Source organism: Trichechus manatus, unplaced genomic scaffold (genome assembly GCF_000243295.1).
Source record: "Trichechus manatus latirostris isolate Lorelei unplaced genomic scaffold, TriManLat1.0 scaffold00076, whole genome shotgun sequence".
NCBI lineage: Eukaryota > Metazoa > Chordata > Mammalia > Sirenia > Trichechidae > Trichechus > Trichechus manatus.
This window is the reverse complement of record NW_004444012.1, coordinates 8,979,268-8,994,472: the sequence shown is the minus strand read 5'-3', so window position 1 is coordinate 8,994,472 and position 15,205 is coordinate 8,979,268. Positions and strand designations below refer to the sequence as shown.

General features: G+C 38.7%; 1 protein-coding gene across 1 annotated transcript in view; it reads right to left on the bottom strand.

The window, feature by feature from the left end:
- Positions 1-230: 230 nt before the first annotated feature.
- Positions 231-15,205, bottom strand: part of KNL1 (kinetochore scaffold 1) — a 41,575-nt gene continuing 26,600 nt past the window's right edge. The window contains exons 17-25 of the mRNA XM_023735099.1: positions 12,735-12,809; positions 12,533-12,572; positions 11,621-11,722; positions 9,192-9,292; positions 6,416-6,484; positions 5,608-5,717; positions 5,286-5,404; positions 4,988-5,110; positions 231-1,117 (exon numbers count right to left, since the gene is read on the bottom strand). Coding sequence (XP_023590867.1) covers positions 1,003-1,117; positions 4,988-5,110; positions 5,286-5,404; positions 5,608-5,717; positions 6,416-6,484; positions 9,192-9,292; positions 11,621-11,722; positions 12,533-12,572; positions 12,735-12,809 — 854 coding nt within the window. The 3' untranslated portion in view covers positions 231-1,002. The remainder of the gene's footprint in view (positions 1,118-4,987; positions 5,111-5,285; positions 5,405-5,607; positions 5,718-6,415; positions 6,485-9,191; positions 9,293-11,620; positions 11,723-12,532; positions 12,573-12,734; positions 12,810-15,205) is intronic.

The following is a 15,205-nucleotide window of genomic DNA, read 5'->3' as shown; positions in this document are numbered from 1 at the left end:
GAGGGATGATAACATTCACGGAACCCATAGGAATTTAACCTGATCCTGAAGTACAAAACAAATTCTTAAGATGAATTAGTTAAAAAAAAATACAAATATATTTCAGTTTAGCATTAAATAAAAAAGAAACAAAAAAACTATCATGATTAGGATTTGACTAAAGATTGGATGAAAGTTTTTTCATATTTGTATACTTTATAGATAATATCGTTCACTCAACAATCAATGGATACGTTTATTTTTGTGTATAAGGAGGATGTGGTTTCAGGAATTGATACTAATATTAAGTTCATTACTACTACCAGAACTTGACAAAACTGGGGTTTTGGATGTGATATGGTTTGAAGTGTAATTACTATGTCACAAACACCAAAAACAACATTAGTATATTTACATATATACACTGGACCAAAATGAATTAACTTTCCCTAGAAAAAATACACTCAATGATTATGAAAACACTAATATACACTATACAATAAAGGATGGAAAGGGCCTCAAGAAAAGATGGCAAGCATTCCAATAGCTGAGTGCTACTGCTTTCTGTTAATGGCATTTCTGGAATGTAGAAAAAGAATGAGTAGTTTGTACACAGGTATGTCTCTAATCCAGAAATATATGCCAAGTAGAAGCCAGGCTACCTAAAAATCATAGTCCTCTATATGGGGAAATAGCGAATTTTTTGTCAGTGGTAACATCCCCTCTTACATATAAAAGTTGCTCTTTAATTGTTCTTCAGTTAGGAAAAATTTTCCCTTAGTATCCTACTACTAAAAACTTCAGTAGAAAGTTAAGCAAGTTGATAGCAGGCTATTTGAGGCCTCTCATCATTCCTGACTGTAGAGATTTAGAAACTATACAAATTAACTATAATATTGCTAGAAGGAATTTTACTAGACTTCTTTCTAAGACCGAAAGGCCAAAGGTCAAAGCACAATGGAGACCCTGACATGTCATTATTAAATGCATCCTGCTTGGTTCTGATGGCTGTCGTCCATGAGCCTATTGGTGGAAACGGCAGTCCTGGAGCAGATCTTGGTAAATTTGCTTGACTACATTCTTCAGGTAGTTGTCCTCTCGTGGCACCTTAGATAAAATGGCAGCAATTTCATCTTGGCTGTAAGAATAAAGATTAATTAATATTTCTGGTAACTTAAACTTGTCTCCAATTTGATGGAATGCATCTTCTTAGGTACAGTCTCTAAGTTACCTAGGAAGTACAAACAAATGAGCATTTCTGGAAATAAACAGACTGTCCAGTTTGAAATGGGATCCCAGAAAGGTTTAGGAACCGGTTCTGTATGTAACTCTGAAGATCTTAACCTAGCTGCTTTCTCTGGCTCTAAAAATCTAAACTGTTGGTGTTTGCTGAAGTATTTGAGGTAAGAACATTCTAAGTTCTGCCATCTTCCAATCTGTCAGCTGTGTGCCTAAAAAGATGCAAAATATATCACAGCCTAGTAGAGATGAGACATTTTTGGGTCTGGTTCCACAGACTGAGAAATGTATTATGACTGCACAGCTTTTTAAGTGATTATCCTGTTTTTAGGGCCATAAAAGTTGTTTAGGTATGATCTGGGCTAAGCTTATGTAGGAGTTTTTCTTTCTTGACTTCTGTTTTAGGTAGGGGTATTTAAAAAATGGAGCAGGTATAAAAGACTAGACTACAGGTGTACCTCGTTTTATTGAGCTTCACTTTATTGCGCTTTGCAGATACTGTGTTTTTTACAAGTTGAAGGTTTGTGGCAACCCTGTGTCGAGCAAGTGTATCGGCACCATTTTTCCAACAGCATGTGCTCACTTCGTGTCTCTGTGTCACATTTTGGTAATTCTCACAATATTTCATACTCTTTCATTATTATACCTGTTAAACGGTGATCTCTGATCAGCGATCTTTTATGTTATGATTGTGATTGTTTTGGGGTGCCACGAACCGCACCTATATGAGATGATGAACTTAACTGATAAATGTTGTGTGTGTTCTGACTGCTCTACTGACCAGCCGTTCCCCTGTCTCTCTCCCTCTCTTAAGGCCTCCCTATTCCCTGAGACATGACAATATTGAAATTAGGCCAATTAATAACCCTACAATGGCCTCTAAGTGTTCAAGTGAAAGGAAGAGTCTCAAGTCTCTCACTTTAAATCAAAAGCTAGAAATGATTTAGCTTAGTGAGGAAGGCATGTCAAAAGCCGAGATAGGCCGAAAGCTAAGCCTGATGTGCCAAACCGTCGGCCAGATTGTGAATGCAAAGGAAAAGTTCCTGAAGGAAATTAGAAGTGCTACTCCAGTGAACACATGAATGATGGGAAAGTGAAACAGCCTTATTGCTGATACGGAGAAAGTTTGAGTGGTCTGGATAGAAGATCAAACCAGCCACAACGTTCATTTAAGCCAAAGCCTAATCCAGAGCAAGACCCTAACTCTCTTCAATTCTACAAAGGCTAAGAGAGATGAGGAAGCTGCAGAAGAAAAGTTTGAAGCTTGAAGAGGTTGGTTCATGAGATTTAAGGAAAGAAGCCATTTCCACAACATAAAAGTGCAAGGTGAAGCAGCAAGTGCTGATGTAGAAGCTGCAGCAAGTTATCCAGAAGATCTGGCTAAGATAATTGGTGAAGGTGGCTACACTAAACAACAGATTTTCAATGTAGACGAAACAGCCTTATATTGGAAGAAGATGCCATCTGGGACTTCCATAGCTAGAAAGGAGACGTCAATGCCTGGCTTCAAAGCTTCAAAGGACAGGCTGACTCTCTTGTTTGGGGCTTGGTGACTTTAAGTTGAAGTCAGTGCTCACTTACCATTCCAAAAATCCTAGGGCCTTTAAGAATTACGCTAAATCTACTATACCTATGCTCTATAAATGGAACAACAAAGCCTGGATGACAGCACATCTGTTTATAGCATGGTTTACTGAATATTTTAAGTCCACTGTTGAGAACTACTGCTCAGAAAAAAATTCCTTTCAAAATATTACTGCTCATTGACAATGCACCTGGTCACCCAAAAGCTCTGATGGAGATGTACAAGGAGATTGATGTTGTTTTCATGCCTGCTAACACAACATCCATTCTGCAGCCCATGGATCAAGGAGGAATTTTGACTTTCAAGTCTTGTTATTTAAGAAATACATTTTGTCTGTGGGGACAATGGTCTCGGGGAACATCTAGCTCAACTGACATAACATAGTTTATAAAGAAAATGTTGTACATTCTACTTTTGTGAGTAGCGTCTGGGGTCTTAAAAGCTCGTGAGCGGCCATCTAAGATCCTCCACTGGTCTCACCCTGTCGGGAGCCAAGGAGAATGAACAAAATCAAAGACACAAGGGAAAGATTAGTCCAAAGGACTAATGGACCACAACTACCACAGCCTCCACCAGACTGAGTTCAGCACAACTAGATGGTGCCTGGCTACCACCACTGACTGCTCTGACAGGGATCACAACAGAGGGTCCCAGACAGAGCTGGAGAAAAATGTAGAACAAAATTCTAACTTACAAAAAAAGACTAGACTTACTGGCCTGACAGAGACTGGAGAAACTCCAAGAGCATGGCCCCCGGCCACCCTTTTAGCTCAGTAATGAAGTCACTTCTGAGGTTCACCCTTCAGCCAAAGATTAGACAGGCCCATAAAACAAAACGAGACTAAAGGGGTACACCAGCCTAGGGGCAAGGACTAAAAGGCAGGAGGGGGAAGGAAAGCTGGTAATAGGGAACCCGAAGTCGATAAGGGAGGGTTGACATGTTGTGGGTTTGGTAACCAACGTCACAAAACAATATGTGTACTAATTGTTGTTTAATGAGAAGCTAGTTTATTCTGTAAACCTTCATCTAAAGTGCAGTAGAAAAAGAACTACATTTTGTAAGGCTATAGCTGCCATAGACAGTGATTCCTCTGATGGATCTGGCACAGTAAATTGAAAATCTTCTGGAAAGGATTCACCATTCTAGATGCCTTAAGAACTCTCGTGATTCATGGGAGGAGATCAAAATATCAACATTGACAGGAGTTTGGAAGAAGTTGATTCCAACCCTCATTGATGACTTTGAAGGGTTTAAGACTTCAGTGGAGGAAATAAGTACAGATGTGGTGGAAATAGCAAGAGAACTAGAATCAGAAGTGGAGCCTGAAGATGTGACTGACTTGCTGCAATCTCATGATAAAACTTTAACGGATGAGGAGTTGCTTCTTATGGATGAGCAAAGAAAGTGGTTCTTGAGATGGAATCTACTCCTGGTGAAGATGCTGTGAACACTGTTGAAATGACAACAAAGGATTTAGAATATTATGTAAACTTAGTAGATAAATAAGTGGCAGGGTTTGAGAGGATTGACTCCAATTTTGAAAGTTCTTACTGTGGGTAAAATGCTATAAAACAGCATCGCACGCTACAGAGAAATCTTTTGTAAAAGGAAGAGTCAATTGATGTGGCAAACTTCACTGTTGTCTTATTTTAAGAAATTGCCACAGCTGCCCCAACCTTCAGCAAACACTACCCTGATCAGTCAGCAGCCATCAACATCAAGGCAAGACCCTCCACCAGCAAATAGATTACAACTCACTAAAGGCTCAGATGCTGGTTAGCAATCTTTATCAATAAATATTTGTTTAATTTAGGTGTGTACATTTTTTTTAGACACAATGCTACTGCACACTTAACAGACTACAATATAGTGTAAACATAACTTTTATATGCACTGGGAAACCAAAAAATTCGTGTGACTCGCTTTATTGCGGGGGTCTGGAACAACCTGCAATATCGCCAAGGTACGCCTGTAACGGTTTCTAGTTTACACTGGGAATAGCAATAGCAGTCACTGACTTGAAAAGAACAAATTCTTCAAAATGAAGGCAGAGAAGTGACACATAAGCACTTAGCGATTACTATGGTCCACCCGTTTGCTGACCACTTTAAGGAATCTTCCAGATGAAATAAATAAAGGTGAAAAAGTAGTTGGGAGCCCTCTAATGCTGACCCTTTACTTACCCAATGTTCCCAAGGTGATTTTGAATGGAGAAAGGTAACCAGACAGATGGATAATGGGCTGAGAGGGACAAAGTTATCTCAAACTTAGCAAATGCTGCAGGGCTGGAGAATAAAAGCCTCAATCTGTGCAAGACAAGATCCACAATTAAAGATACAAAACAAAAACAGACTGCAACACAAACACATTTCCCTATGACATTGACATGCGAAACTGAGGTGCAATTATTTCTTGTCATTATCAAGCATGAAACATGTTAGTAGAATAAATATTTTAATAAGTTTTTGACTAATTACGTACTCAGTATTATTTACATCTGTGTTCATGAGGTTATAATTTGGTCCCCATCTCTTTAAGAATTCAATCTCCTCTCCAAGGAATTTGCAGTGGCTCACTACTAATGAAATTTCTTGAAGCATCTGGGAAAAAAAGAAGAAGAAGAAAAAAAAAAAAAGATGAAATCGTGAAAATATTTCAGTGTTTAGTGATTCTCTTATAAAGAAACTAAAGAAAGTTAAACAATTGAATAGATTTATCATTTCAGGATCCACTGTTGCATATATAAAATTTCAGTTCTGCTTTCTGGGATAGAGAACATAAATATTCCTCAGTCAGACTTTACCTTGGGCACCTGATGCTGTGTTGTACACTTCTTTTTCCAGGACTCCTGTTCCTCGATGTACTGGAAAATAAGCTGATGAACTAAAAGGGAGGAAGGAGGAGCTTTATCCTCTGGAGAAGGAAAAATTAAAAGGAGGGTATTATTTATTATTCATATGTTTTATATAAACTAGAAATACTATACTATATAAGCTAGAAATATTCTCAAACTTCTAGGTACATAAATATTCTCTTCATTTTTATTTTCAAACACATATGTGGTTTTTTTAATTTTTATTTCCAACATATAAGTCGAGCATAAGACATTCCCATAAAAACTCAAGTCCTTATCACATACAGAATAAAATTTGGTTTAACAGTATGGGCTTAAATGTAGCACAAACCTGAGTTTAAACCCTGGCTTCCCTTACTAGCTGAGTGATCTTAAGCATACCAATTTTTTGAGCTATATTTTCCTAATATGTAAAATGGGGAATAATGCCTATCTCATAGTGTTGATGTAAATAATACACATGCCTGATACAGAGTAAACACTCATATTGGTAATTTTTTAATTACGGAAATAGCTATTATGATCATTGCTCAAGGTCTAGTAATAATAAAAAAAAATTTCAAAATCATTTTAAAACCTACCCTTTTAAAATCCTACACATTGGCAACATTAGCCAAGTAGTTTATGTCTAATACACATTTCTAAAGACAAATTATTATTATTGTTTATATTTAACTTAGCATATTAAAGAGTTCTCGAGAACTTACACCTATAAATTACCAACAAATTTCTAGAGGCTCAGATGTTTTTAACTTACCATCCAAAAGAGACTGAAAATTCAGGTCAGCAATCTTCCTATAATCCTTGTTCAGGAAAGGAAGACCAACTAGGAAGAACCAGAGTAAGAATTTCTTTTTACTGTCTGATTTCAACCCTCGTAAAACTCAGTACTTCAGAATCCTACTCCTTCTGGGTAGCAGGGTTTTCTCCTAGCCTAGGCAGTTGAAGGTATCTCCTTCAATCTTTTGAATATATTATTCTCTGTATATGGGGAAGGCCCCCCGAGACTGCTGAATTACAGTGATTGGCAGGCCTGGAAGGAAATTTAAGGCATAGTACACAGCTGTATTTGTCAAGGCCTCCTCCTCTGACCCCTAACTTCTGTGCAAAGATAATTTTATTTTCAGGAACCTTAGTGAAGAGAGTCCGGCTCCTGGCTATGTGTGATTTCTCAGGCCTCACTGTAGGCAATTACAAATTTCCTCCCGGCAGTCCTCAGAAGGAAAGCTGCCTTCCCAAGCAGACTTCGTGCACAGCCAATGCATTGCAGACTCTGAAGGGAGCTTCACTCAAGAGGACGTAGCCACCCCCAACCCCCAGTGCTCTTTTGAATATGTGCGTTCCTAGCCTAGGCACTTCCGTAGGGAGGCGTCTTCAGCAGAGGTCTTCCTCAGGCACCTCTGCTGAACCCTCCTTATTGAGGGAAGAGGGGAGGACCCTTGAAAACATTTTTGCCCACTCTGACTCAATGCTCAGTATTTTTCACTCCTAGCACTTCCCTTGACCTCCCCCTGGCCCTTGCGTCTATAAAACTACAGAAACCTTTTGTTTGAGGCTCCCTCGGCAGCAGTGAGATAGTCCCTACCTCGCATTGATCCACCTGACCCTCACTGGGTACTATTCCTGGAGAAATGTGGGACAAGGGGGAGTCGGTGCCTTCTCTGGGTTTCTCTTGCTCATACTGTCACAGTATGATTAAAGGCTTGACTGTTACTTTCATTTTGGATCATTGTCTTAATTGGCTTTTCTGACACCTGACAGCTCAGCTCAGCTCTCCCCAGCTCAGCTCCCTGACACATACAAGGGAAATACAGGTGGTTATGAGCCCCCCACCCCTACTATCCTTGTAGCAATACAGTAAAGATGATTTATGGTTTTAGTATGACAGTAATGAGTTTTGGGTCGCCGGGATAGCTGAGTGCTCCTCAGGCTGTAGAGTTATCTCCTGTCTCTCAAATTCTTTTCTCTTTGTTGAATGTTGTTATACATGTTAGGCACCCTGGATACCATAACGAGAAAAACAGACAAGACGCTAGCTTAGGGGGACACACAGATAACTACATTAAGAAATATACCCAAAACTTGAAACTGTGATACCTGTACCCGTTGCGGTCAAGTTGATTCCGACTCGTAGCGACCCTATAGGACAGAGTAGAGCTGCCCCATAAGGTTTCCAAGGAGCAGCTGGTGGATTCCAACTGCTGACCTTTTGGTTAGCAGCAGAGCTCTGAACCACTGCGCAACCACAGCTCCTCAAAGTGTGATAAATGGTATTAAAAAACTACCGGAAACAATAATAACATCTAACAGAAGGTAAATGGTAGAGAGGGTGGGTAACAGAGGAGCCTAGGAAGACTTTCCTAAAAAAGTGATAAGCTGAACTCCAAAGGGTTATTAGTAGGAATTTTTTCATAAAGAGGAAGAAAAAGTGTCCAGGCATAAGAAACCTAAGTATGAAGGTCCTGAGGTAGGATGGAATCCATCTGAGTGTGAAAGACCATGATCACTTAAGGAAATGAAAGAAGTCCATCATGGCCAATGGGCAGAGAACGGGGGGAAGGTACTATGAGGCAGGAAAGAGAGGGGAAATTCAATTAATGTAGGCCTTTACAGGCTATTTAAATACTTTGATCATTAGCCTCAGAGTAGAAGGTATATGGTCAGATTTTCAACAATCACTCTAGCTACAGGGTGGAGAACGAATTAGAGAGGAAAAGGAGAAGATCTAAAAAGATCAGGTTAGAGATGACTATTGATAACAGGAAATATGGAGAAAAGTGAATGAATATTAAGAAGTTAAAATCAATAAGTCTTTTTGACAATTTAAATATGCACAGTGAGGGAGGAAAAGGTATAGGGTGATTCCTAGGTTTTAATTTTGGACTTCGATGGAAGTTGATGCTATTCATTGAGAAAAGGAACAATTAAGGAGATTCAGGTTTGGAGGCTGGGAGGTTGTAAAGATCATCAGTTCCAATTTGGCTAAGTTTGGCCATGTTGACACTGACTGGTCCAAGACAAAAATACCTACAGATACAGGAGACACCAACAAATCAGCTGGGATTCTATTCAATCACTATACAGTGATGTCTACCCATTATTTTGATAAGCCCACCTTATACACAGAACTTCTAATTAATTTTTTAGGGTCTCACTCTTAAACATGAGAAAACAATGAAGAATCACCAGCCATTAGAGTAAACCCTTCATCACAAAAAACTGAGATGGACAAAAGGAACTCAGAAGAAACAGACGTGAACAGCATATTTATTCATTATTTCGACAGGCAAAATTTCTATCATCTAATGTAATTCAACAATGGACAACCTTGCCTAGCTGCATTTTTACTCTTTATCTAATTTAAAAAAAAAAAAGCAAAAACTATTCTTACTAATTAAAGTGATCACGTCTTCTAAGATTTCAGCAGTGGTTTCATTATGTGAGTCATTATTATTGTATTAAAATAAAGATTTAAATCTCTAGTGAGTTTCGCTATATGTTGTTCAGCAGAGGAATCGTCTTTTGTTACTTACCTACTGCCTCTCCAAAAGTTATGGTGAGCTCTACTGTGTCATAAAGAAAGGTGAATACAGCTTGATCATCACTCCACTCAATGATATCCCATTCAGACAAGCTGGAGAGAGATAAACAAGGTTATTTCCTTGAGATAAGAAGAGAGCGATAAGTTCTAATCCTACTCAACTAGGCAGGTCAATGTTTTGCAACTAGATTAGCAGATAATCGATATTTCAATTCAAATAGTGGGAATTTACAATTTTATGCTATTGAAAGAAATAAGAACCAATTCAATCTTGAGTTGTAAATCCGAGAGAAGTCAAGTCTAGGCAATGAAAAGTGTTAAATATTTTAAAATCATCATCTCATAGCTCTCCCCCTCTGTTATTTTCAGTTCAGTGTTGAGTACATTGAGTCTTTTGAGGCTGTACTATTGTCGTTGTTAGGTGCTGTTCAGTCAGTTCCGACTCATAGCAACCCTACATACAACAGAACGAAACACTGCCCGGTCCTGTGCCATCCTCACAATTGTTGCTATGTCTAAGTCCATTGTTGTAGCCACTGTGTCAATCCATCTCATTGAGGGTCTTCCTCTTTTTCACTGACCCTCTACTTTACCAAGCATGTTGTCCTTCTCCAGGGACTGGTCCCTCCTGATGACATGTCCAAAGTACAGAAGTTAAAGTCTCACCATCCTCCCAACTAAGGGCATTCTGGCTGTACTTCTTCCAAGACAGATTTGTTTATTCTTCTGGCAGTCCACGGTATATTCAATATTCTTTGCGAACACCATAATTCAAAGGTGTCAATTCTTCTTTGGTCTTCCTTATTCACTGTCCAGCTATAACCTGCATATGAGGCAACTGAATATACCATAGCTTGGGTCAGGTGCACCTTAGTCCTCAAAGTGACATCTTTGCTTTTTAACACTTTAAAGAGGTCTTTTGCAGCACATTTGCCCAACACAATACATTGTTTGATTTCTAACTGCTGCTTCCATGGGTGTTGATTGTGGATCCAAGTAAAATGAAATCCTTGACAACTTCAATATTTTCTCCATTTATCATGATCTGCTTCTTGGTCAAGTTGTGAGGATTTTTGTTTTCTTTATGGTGAGGTGTAATCCATACTGAAGGTTGTAGTCTTTGATCTTTACCAGTAAGTGCTTCAAGTCCTCTTTGCTTTCAGCAAGCAAGGTTGTGTCATCTGCATATTGCAGGTTCTTAATGAGTCTTCTCCAATCCTGATGCCATGTTCTTCTTCATACTGGCAAGCTTCTTGGATTATTTGCTCAGCATACAGCTTGTTCTGACTGATGATACTGAGCTTCTCCATGGTCTCTTTCCACAGATGTAGTCAATTTGATTCCTGTGTATTCCATCTGGCAAGGTCCATGTGTATAGTTGCCATTTATGCTGTTGAAGAAAGATATTTGCAATGAATAAATCATTGGTCTTACAAAATTCTATCATGTAATCTCCAGTGTCGTTTCTATCACCAAAGCTATATTTTCCAACTACCGATCCTTCTTCTTAGCTCCAACTTCCCATTCCAATCACCAGTTATTAACAGTGCATCTTGATTGCACATTTGATCAATTTCAGACTGCAGTAGTTGGTAAAAATCTTCAGTTTTTTCATTTTTGGCATTAGTGGTTGGTTCATTAATTTGAATAATAGTTGTACTAACTGGTCTTCCTTGCAGGCATATGGATATTATCCTATCACTGACAGTGTTGTACTTCAGGATCTTGAAATATTCTTTTTGACAATGAATGCGATGCCATTCCTCTTCACTTTGTCATTCCCAGTATAGTAGATCATATGATTGTCTGATTCAAAATGGCCAGTACCAGTCCATTTCAGCTCACTAGTGCCTAGGATATTGATCTTTAAGTGTTCCATTTCCTTTTTGATAATGTCCAATTTTCCTGGGTTCATACTTCGTACATTCCATGTTCTAATTGTTAATGTATCTTTGCAGCTGTTTCTTCTCATTTTGAATCCTGCCATCAGCAAATGAAGATCCCGAAGGCTGGACTTCATCCATGTCATTAAGGTCAACTCTACTTGAGGATGCAGCTCTTCCCCAGTCATCTTTTGAGTGCCTTCCAACCTGAGGGGCTCATCTTTCAGCACTATTATCAGACAATGTTCTCCTAAGGTTTTCACTAGCCAATCTTTTTAGAAGTAGATTGCCAGGTCATTCTTCCTAGTCTGTCTTAGTCTGGAAGCTCTGCTGAAACCTGTCTACCATGGGTGACCCTGCTGGTATTTGAAATACCAGTGGCATAGCTTCCAGCATCACAGCAACGTGCAATCCCTCACAGTAGGACAAACTGACAGACAAGTGGTTAAAATGAGTAACACACATAAAAACACATCAACTGCTCCAATAGGTTTGGACAACTTACTCAAACAGAGGATAAAAAACTGCTTTTTCTTACCTCAACTGATCTAATAGCTCTTCGGTTCTATTTGTTTGTTTTTTCATAAAGTCTATTTGAGCAAGGGTCTGCTTTTTCTGTACCTCCAGTTCTAAGAGATTCCTGCAAATATCACAGAAAGACAAGTTTTGTTGTTAGATAATTCAGACTCTATCAATATAAAAGGTCTATGACAAGAAGTCACATGCTAGATAGCTCTCTAGTAAGGTAATAATGCAGGTGAATGGCACCCATTTCTGCATTCTCAGACTTTTTTTTTATTGTTGTTGTCGTTTTTTTTTTTTTTTTTCATAATCTAAAAGTATGGGTCTACTTAGAAAAGGCCTAAATCTATGTCTCTCAAATTAGAATCTATGAAGATCTCCTTAGCGGTTCACATGTTCTTTAAGATAGTTTTTAAAATTTACATTTTTACTTCAGTAATAAAAATATTACTATAAGCATATTTTCAATCATATGGGTGCCCGCCTTAGAACTGTCTGCATTTGGTTGTGTTGTTTAGTTTCTAGAGCTTAAACAGAACCTATGTTTTGGCCGTCATTTTGCTAGCATCAATTTAATTTCAGCCAAACATTGTCAACTGTCAATTAATGTTATCAGTTGGAACTCTATTGCTTTTGTCATTATTAATATTTAAAACAGTTTAATGTTAGGTTTATTTTCTTTAAAAGGACCCTGATATTCAAGCTTGAGAAATACTGGCCTTTCCTTGGATTAATTCCTCGTAAACAATAAATGTTTAGAAGATATTGCTGACTAAGATGGCCCCCAGGGTCCAGTTCAAAGGAGAGCAGAAACCCTGAGTTTGTCTTAGTGAAGATTCCCGTCCCCAGTCTGGTCAGTCTCTGGAGGTAGGACGTCATTTGCCTGGTGGAGTTTAGCATTAGACTTTCTAACACTCAGAAGACTGACCTTTGAAGCTCTTCTTCTTTGATTTTTAGTTGTTCCAGTTCTTTGAAAAGAAAATTAACATCTATCAGAATGAACATATTAGAATGTTGTCACAAAAATCATGTTTCATTGAAAATTCTGACTTACCTCACCTAAAATACACATACACAGAACAGATTTGTTTTTCATTTATTTTATCTCATTAACTAATTCAGTTACCTACCTTTCTCTGCAGCTCTCATTTCAGAATCCCACTTTGCTATAGGATCTTTCTCTTCATCCTCCAAATACTTAGTTTCTAAAGTAGACAGTATATGTTAGAATAGCGCAGTCAAAAATAACTTATTAAACAACCAGAGATAAAAAGAATAGACGCTCCCAAGATAAACTGCTGCAAATATTTCACAAACACTCACTTTCCCTGGCAATAAAGTACCAATCTACAATTATAATGTCATACAGAGACTTGTTGTTTGTGCCAGACAGTGAACTTTGAGCTATGATGCAATCATCTCCACTAACATGTTCTCAGAAGTCATTTTAAGATGGAAGCTGTTTACATATAATTTGAATATAATTAGGCAATCTCCACGGGCTAAGTAGGAGCAGATACACATGTACAAATACATGCACACACGTATTTAAATTTTAATTTATTTTTGAAATACAGGTGTTATTGCTAAAACTACCCTCTCTCTCAATATCCAATCCATCAACAAGTTTAGATTTTTCCTCAAAAATATCTTTTGAATCTACTTTTTTTCCTAACTACCAGCACCCCTTAGTATAAGCTCCTGTCCTTTCTCAACCAAACCAGTCCAATAACTACCTGACTCTTCACATTTACTTTTGATCTACTCAAATCCAATTTCTACACCACAGCCAGTGCTTAACACCATTCAAATGACTGTTCACTATTCTTAGAAGAAACACAAACTCCTTCAGAGGCCCTCTCTGGCCTGTCCCTAGTGACAACTCCAGCTTCATCTCAGAGTCCCCTTTTGCTCTCTCTACTCCAGTCACAGTGGCCTTATGTCAGACCCTATACCTGTATATTCTCTCCCACAGAAGGGCTCTGCGTGTGCTAGTCATATCTAAGAGTCTGCTCTCCCCTCCCCTTTCATTTCGTTAATCCTTACTCATCATTTAGATCTTGGCTAAAATGTCACATCCTCAGAGGAAAACCTCCCCTCACCTCCTGACTAGGTAAGATATCCGTTACAGGACCTCATAGTACAAGGTAACCTCTCTTCCATAGCACTTAACATAAAATTATTTGTTTAATTCCTATATTCTCTTCTAGACTGGATGCTCTATTAGGGAAGGAATAGTTTTTGTTTTTGTGTATTCTTAGCACCAAGCACTGTACATGGCACATAGTAGGTACTCAGTAAATTTGCTCAGCAAATAATGAAGGGACAAGAAAGAGATAGGGAGCCATTCAATGGTAGCTAGGGAGGGAAGTGCGGTTATTGGTATTTTTAAAGATGGGAGTAGAAGTCAACATATTCAGTGGAGGTGGAGAGGTTGAATATACAAAAGAAAAGGGGAAATCAGTGGTGTAAGATTCCCAAAAAGACAAGAGGGATAAAATTCAAAGTGTAGGTAGAAAGACTGGTCTTAGGGAAAAGAAAGGAAGGAAAAAAAAATAGATGTAGATATATGAAAGGCTGGTTGGTTTGGTAGTAGGAAGTTTAGGAACTTCCAACCTGATGGCTTCTATTTTTTTCTCAGTGAAGTAGAAAGTGAAGAGCAAAGGGGTGGGGCAGTCTAAGACATGGAATTCATATACTTGTCAATTCAATGCAGAAAACGTGTACTAGGTACCTATTCTGTGGAAAGCATGGTACTAAGGGCTTTGAAGGATAGGGAGAAAAATAAGAGCTGATCTTTGCACCCATGGAGCTTATAATTTAGTTAGGGAAATAAAACTACACAAAAATAACTATAACGCAAGTAGATGTGATGGGTACTGTGACCAAAACCAAACAACACCATAGCCTTCAAGTTGATTCTAACTCACAGCGACCCTATAGGACAGGGTGGGACTGCTTTATGGAAGCAGATTACCACATCTTTCTCCCATGGACTGGCTGGTAGGTTCAAACTGCTGATCTTTCGGTTAAACCACTGTGTCACTAGGGCTCTTTCAGTACTGTAACCGAAACCAAAACCAAACCTGTTGCCATCAAGTAGATTCTAACTCATAGTGACCCTAAGACAGAGTACAACTGCCCATAGGGTTTCCAAGGAGCAGCTGGAGGATTCAAACTATCGACTTTTTGGTTAGCAGCAGAGCTCTTAACCACTGTGCCACCAGAGCTCCAGGTACTATAAGAAGTACTAATAAAATAGACACAGGAGCTCAAAAGGAGATAGACACTGCTTCCTACTGAGATAGAGACCACTTCCCATTACTTCTGGGACACAGGAGAAGACATTAGCAAAGACAAAGTGGCAGTAGTACACAGGAACGACAAGATTTGGCTGGAATATAGGGTGGGTAAAGGAGTAGTGGCAAGTCATGCAAGAAAGGAAGATCTGAATATGATAGAAGAGAAACGCCCAGCTCAGGAGCTTGAACTTTATTTTGTAATTAATGGAGAGACATAAAACTGTCTCCCCTCCCTGCCGGAGAGTAACAATGAAAACTGTCCGTTACGGTAATTAATCTGGCAGTAACGTGCAGGTTGG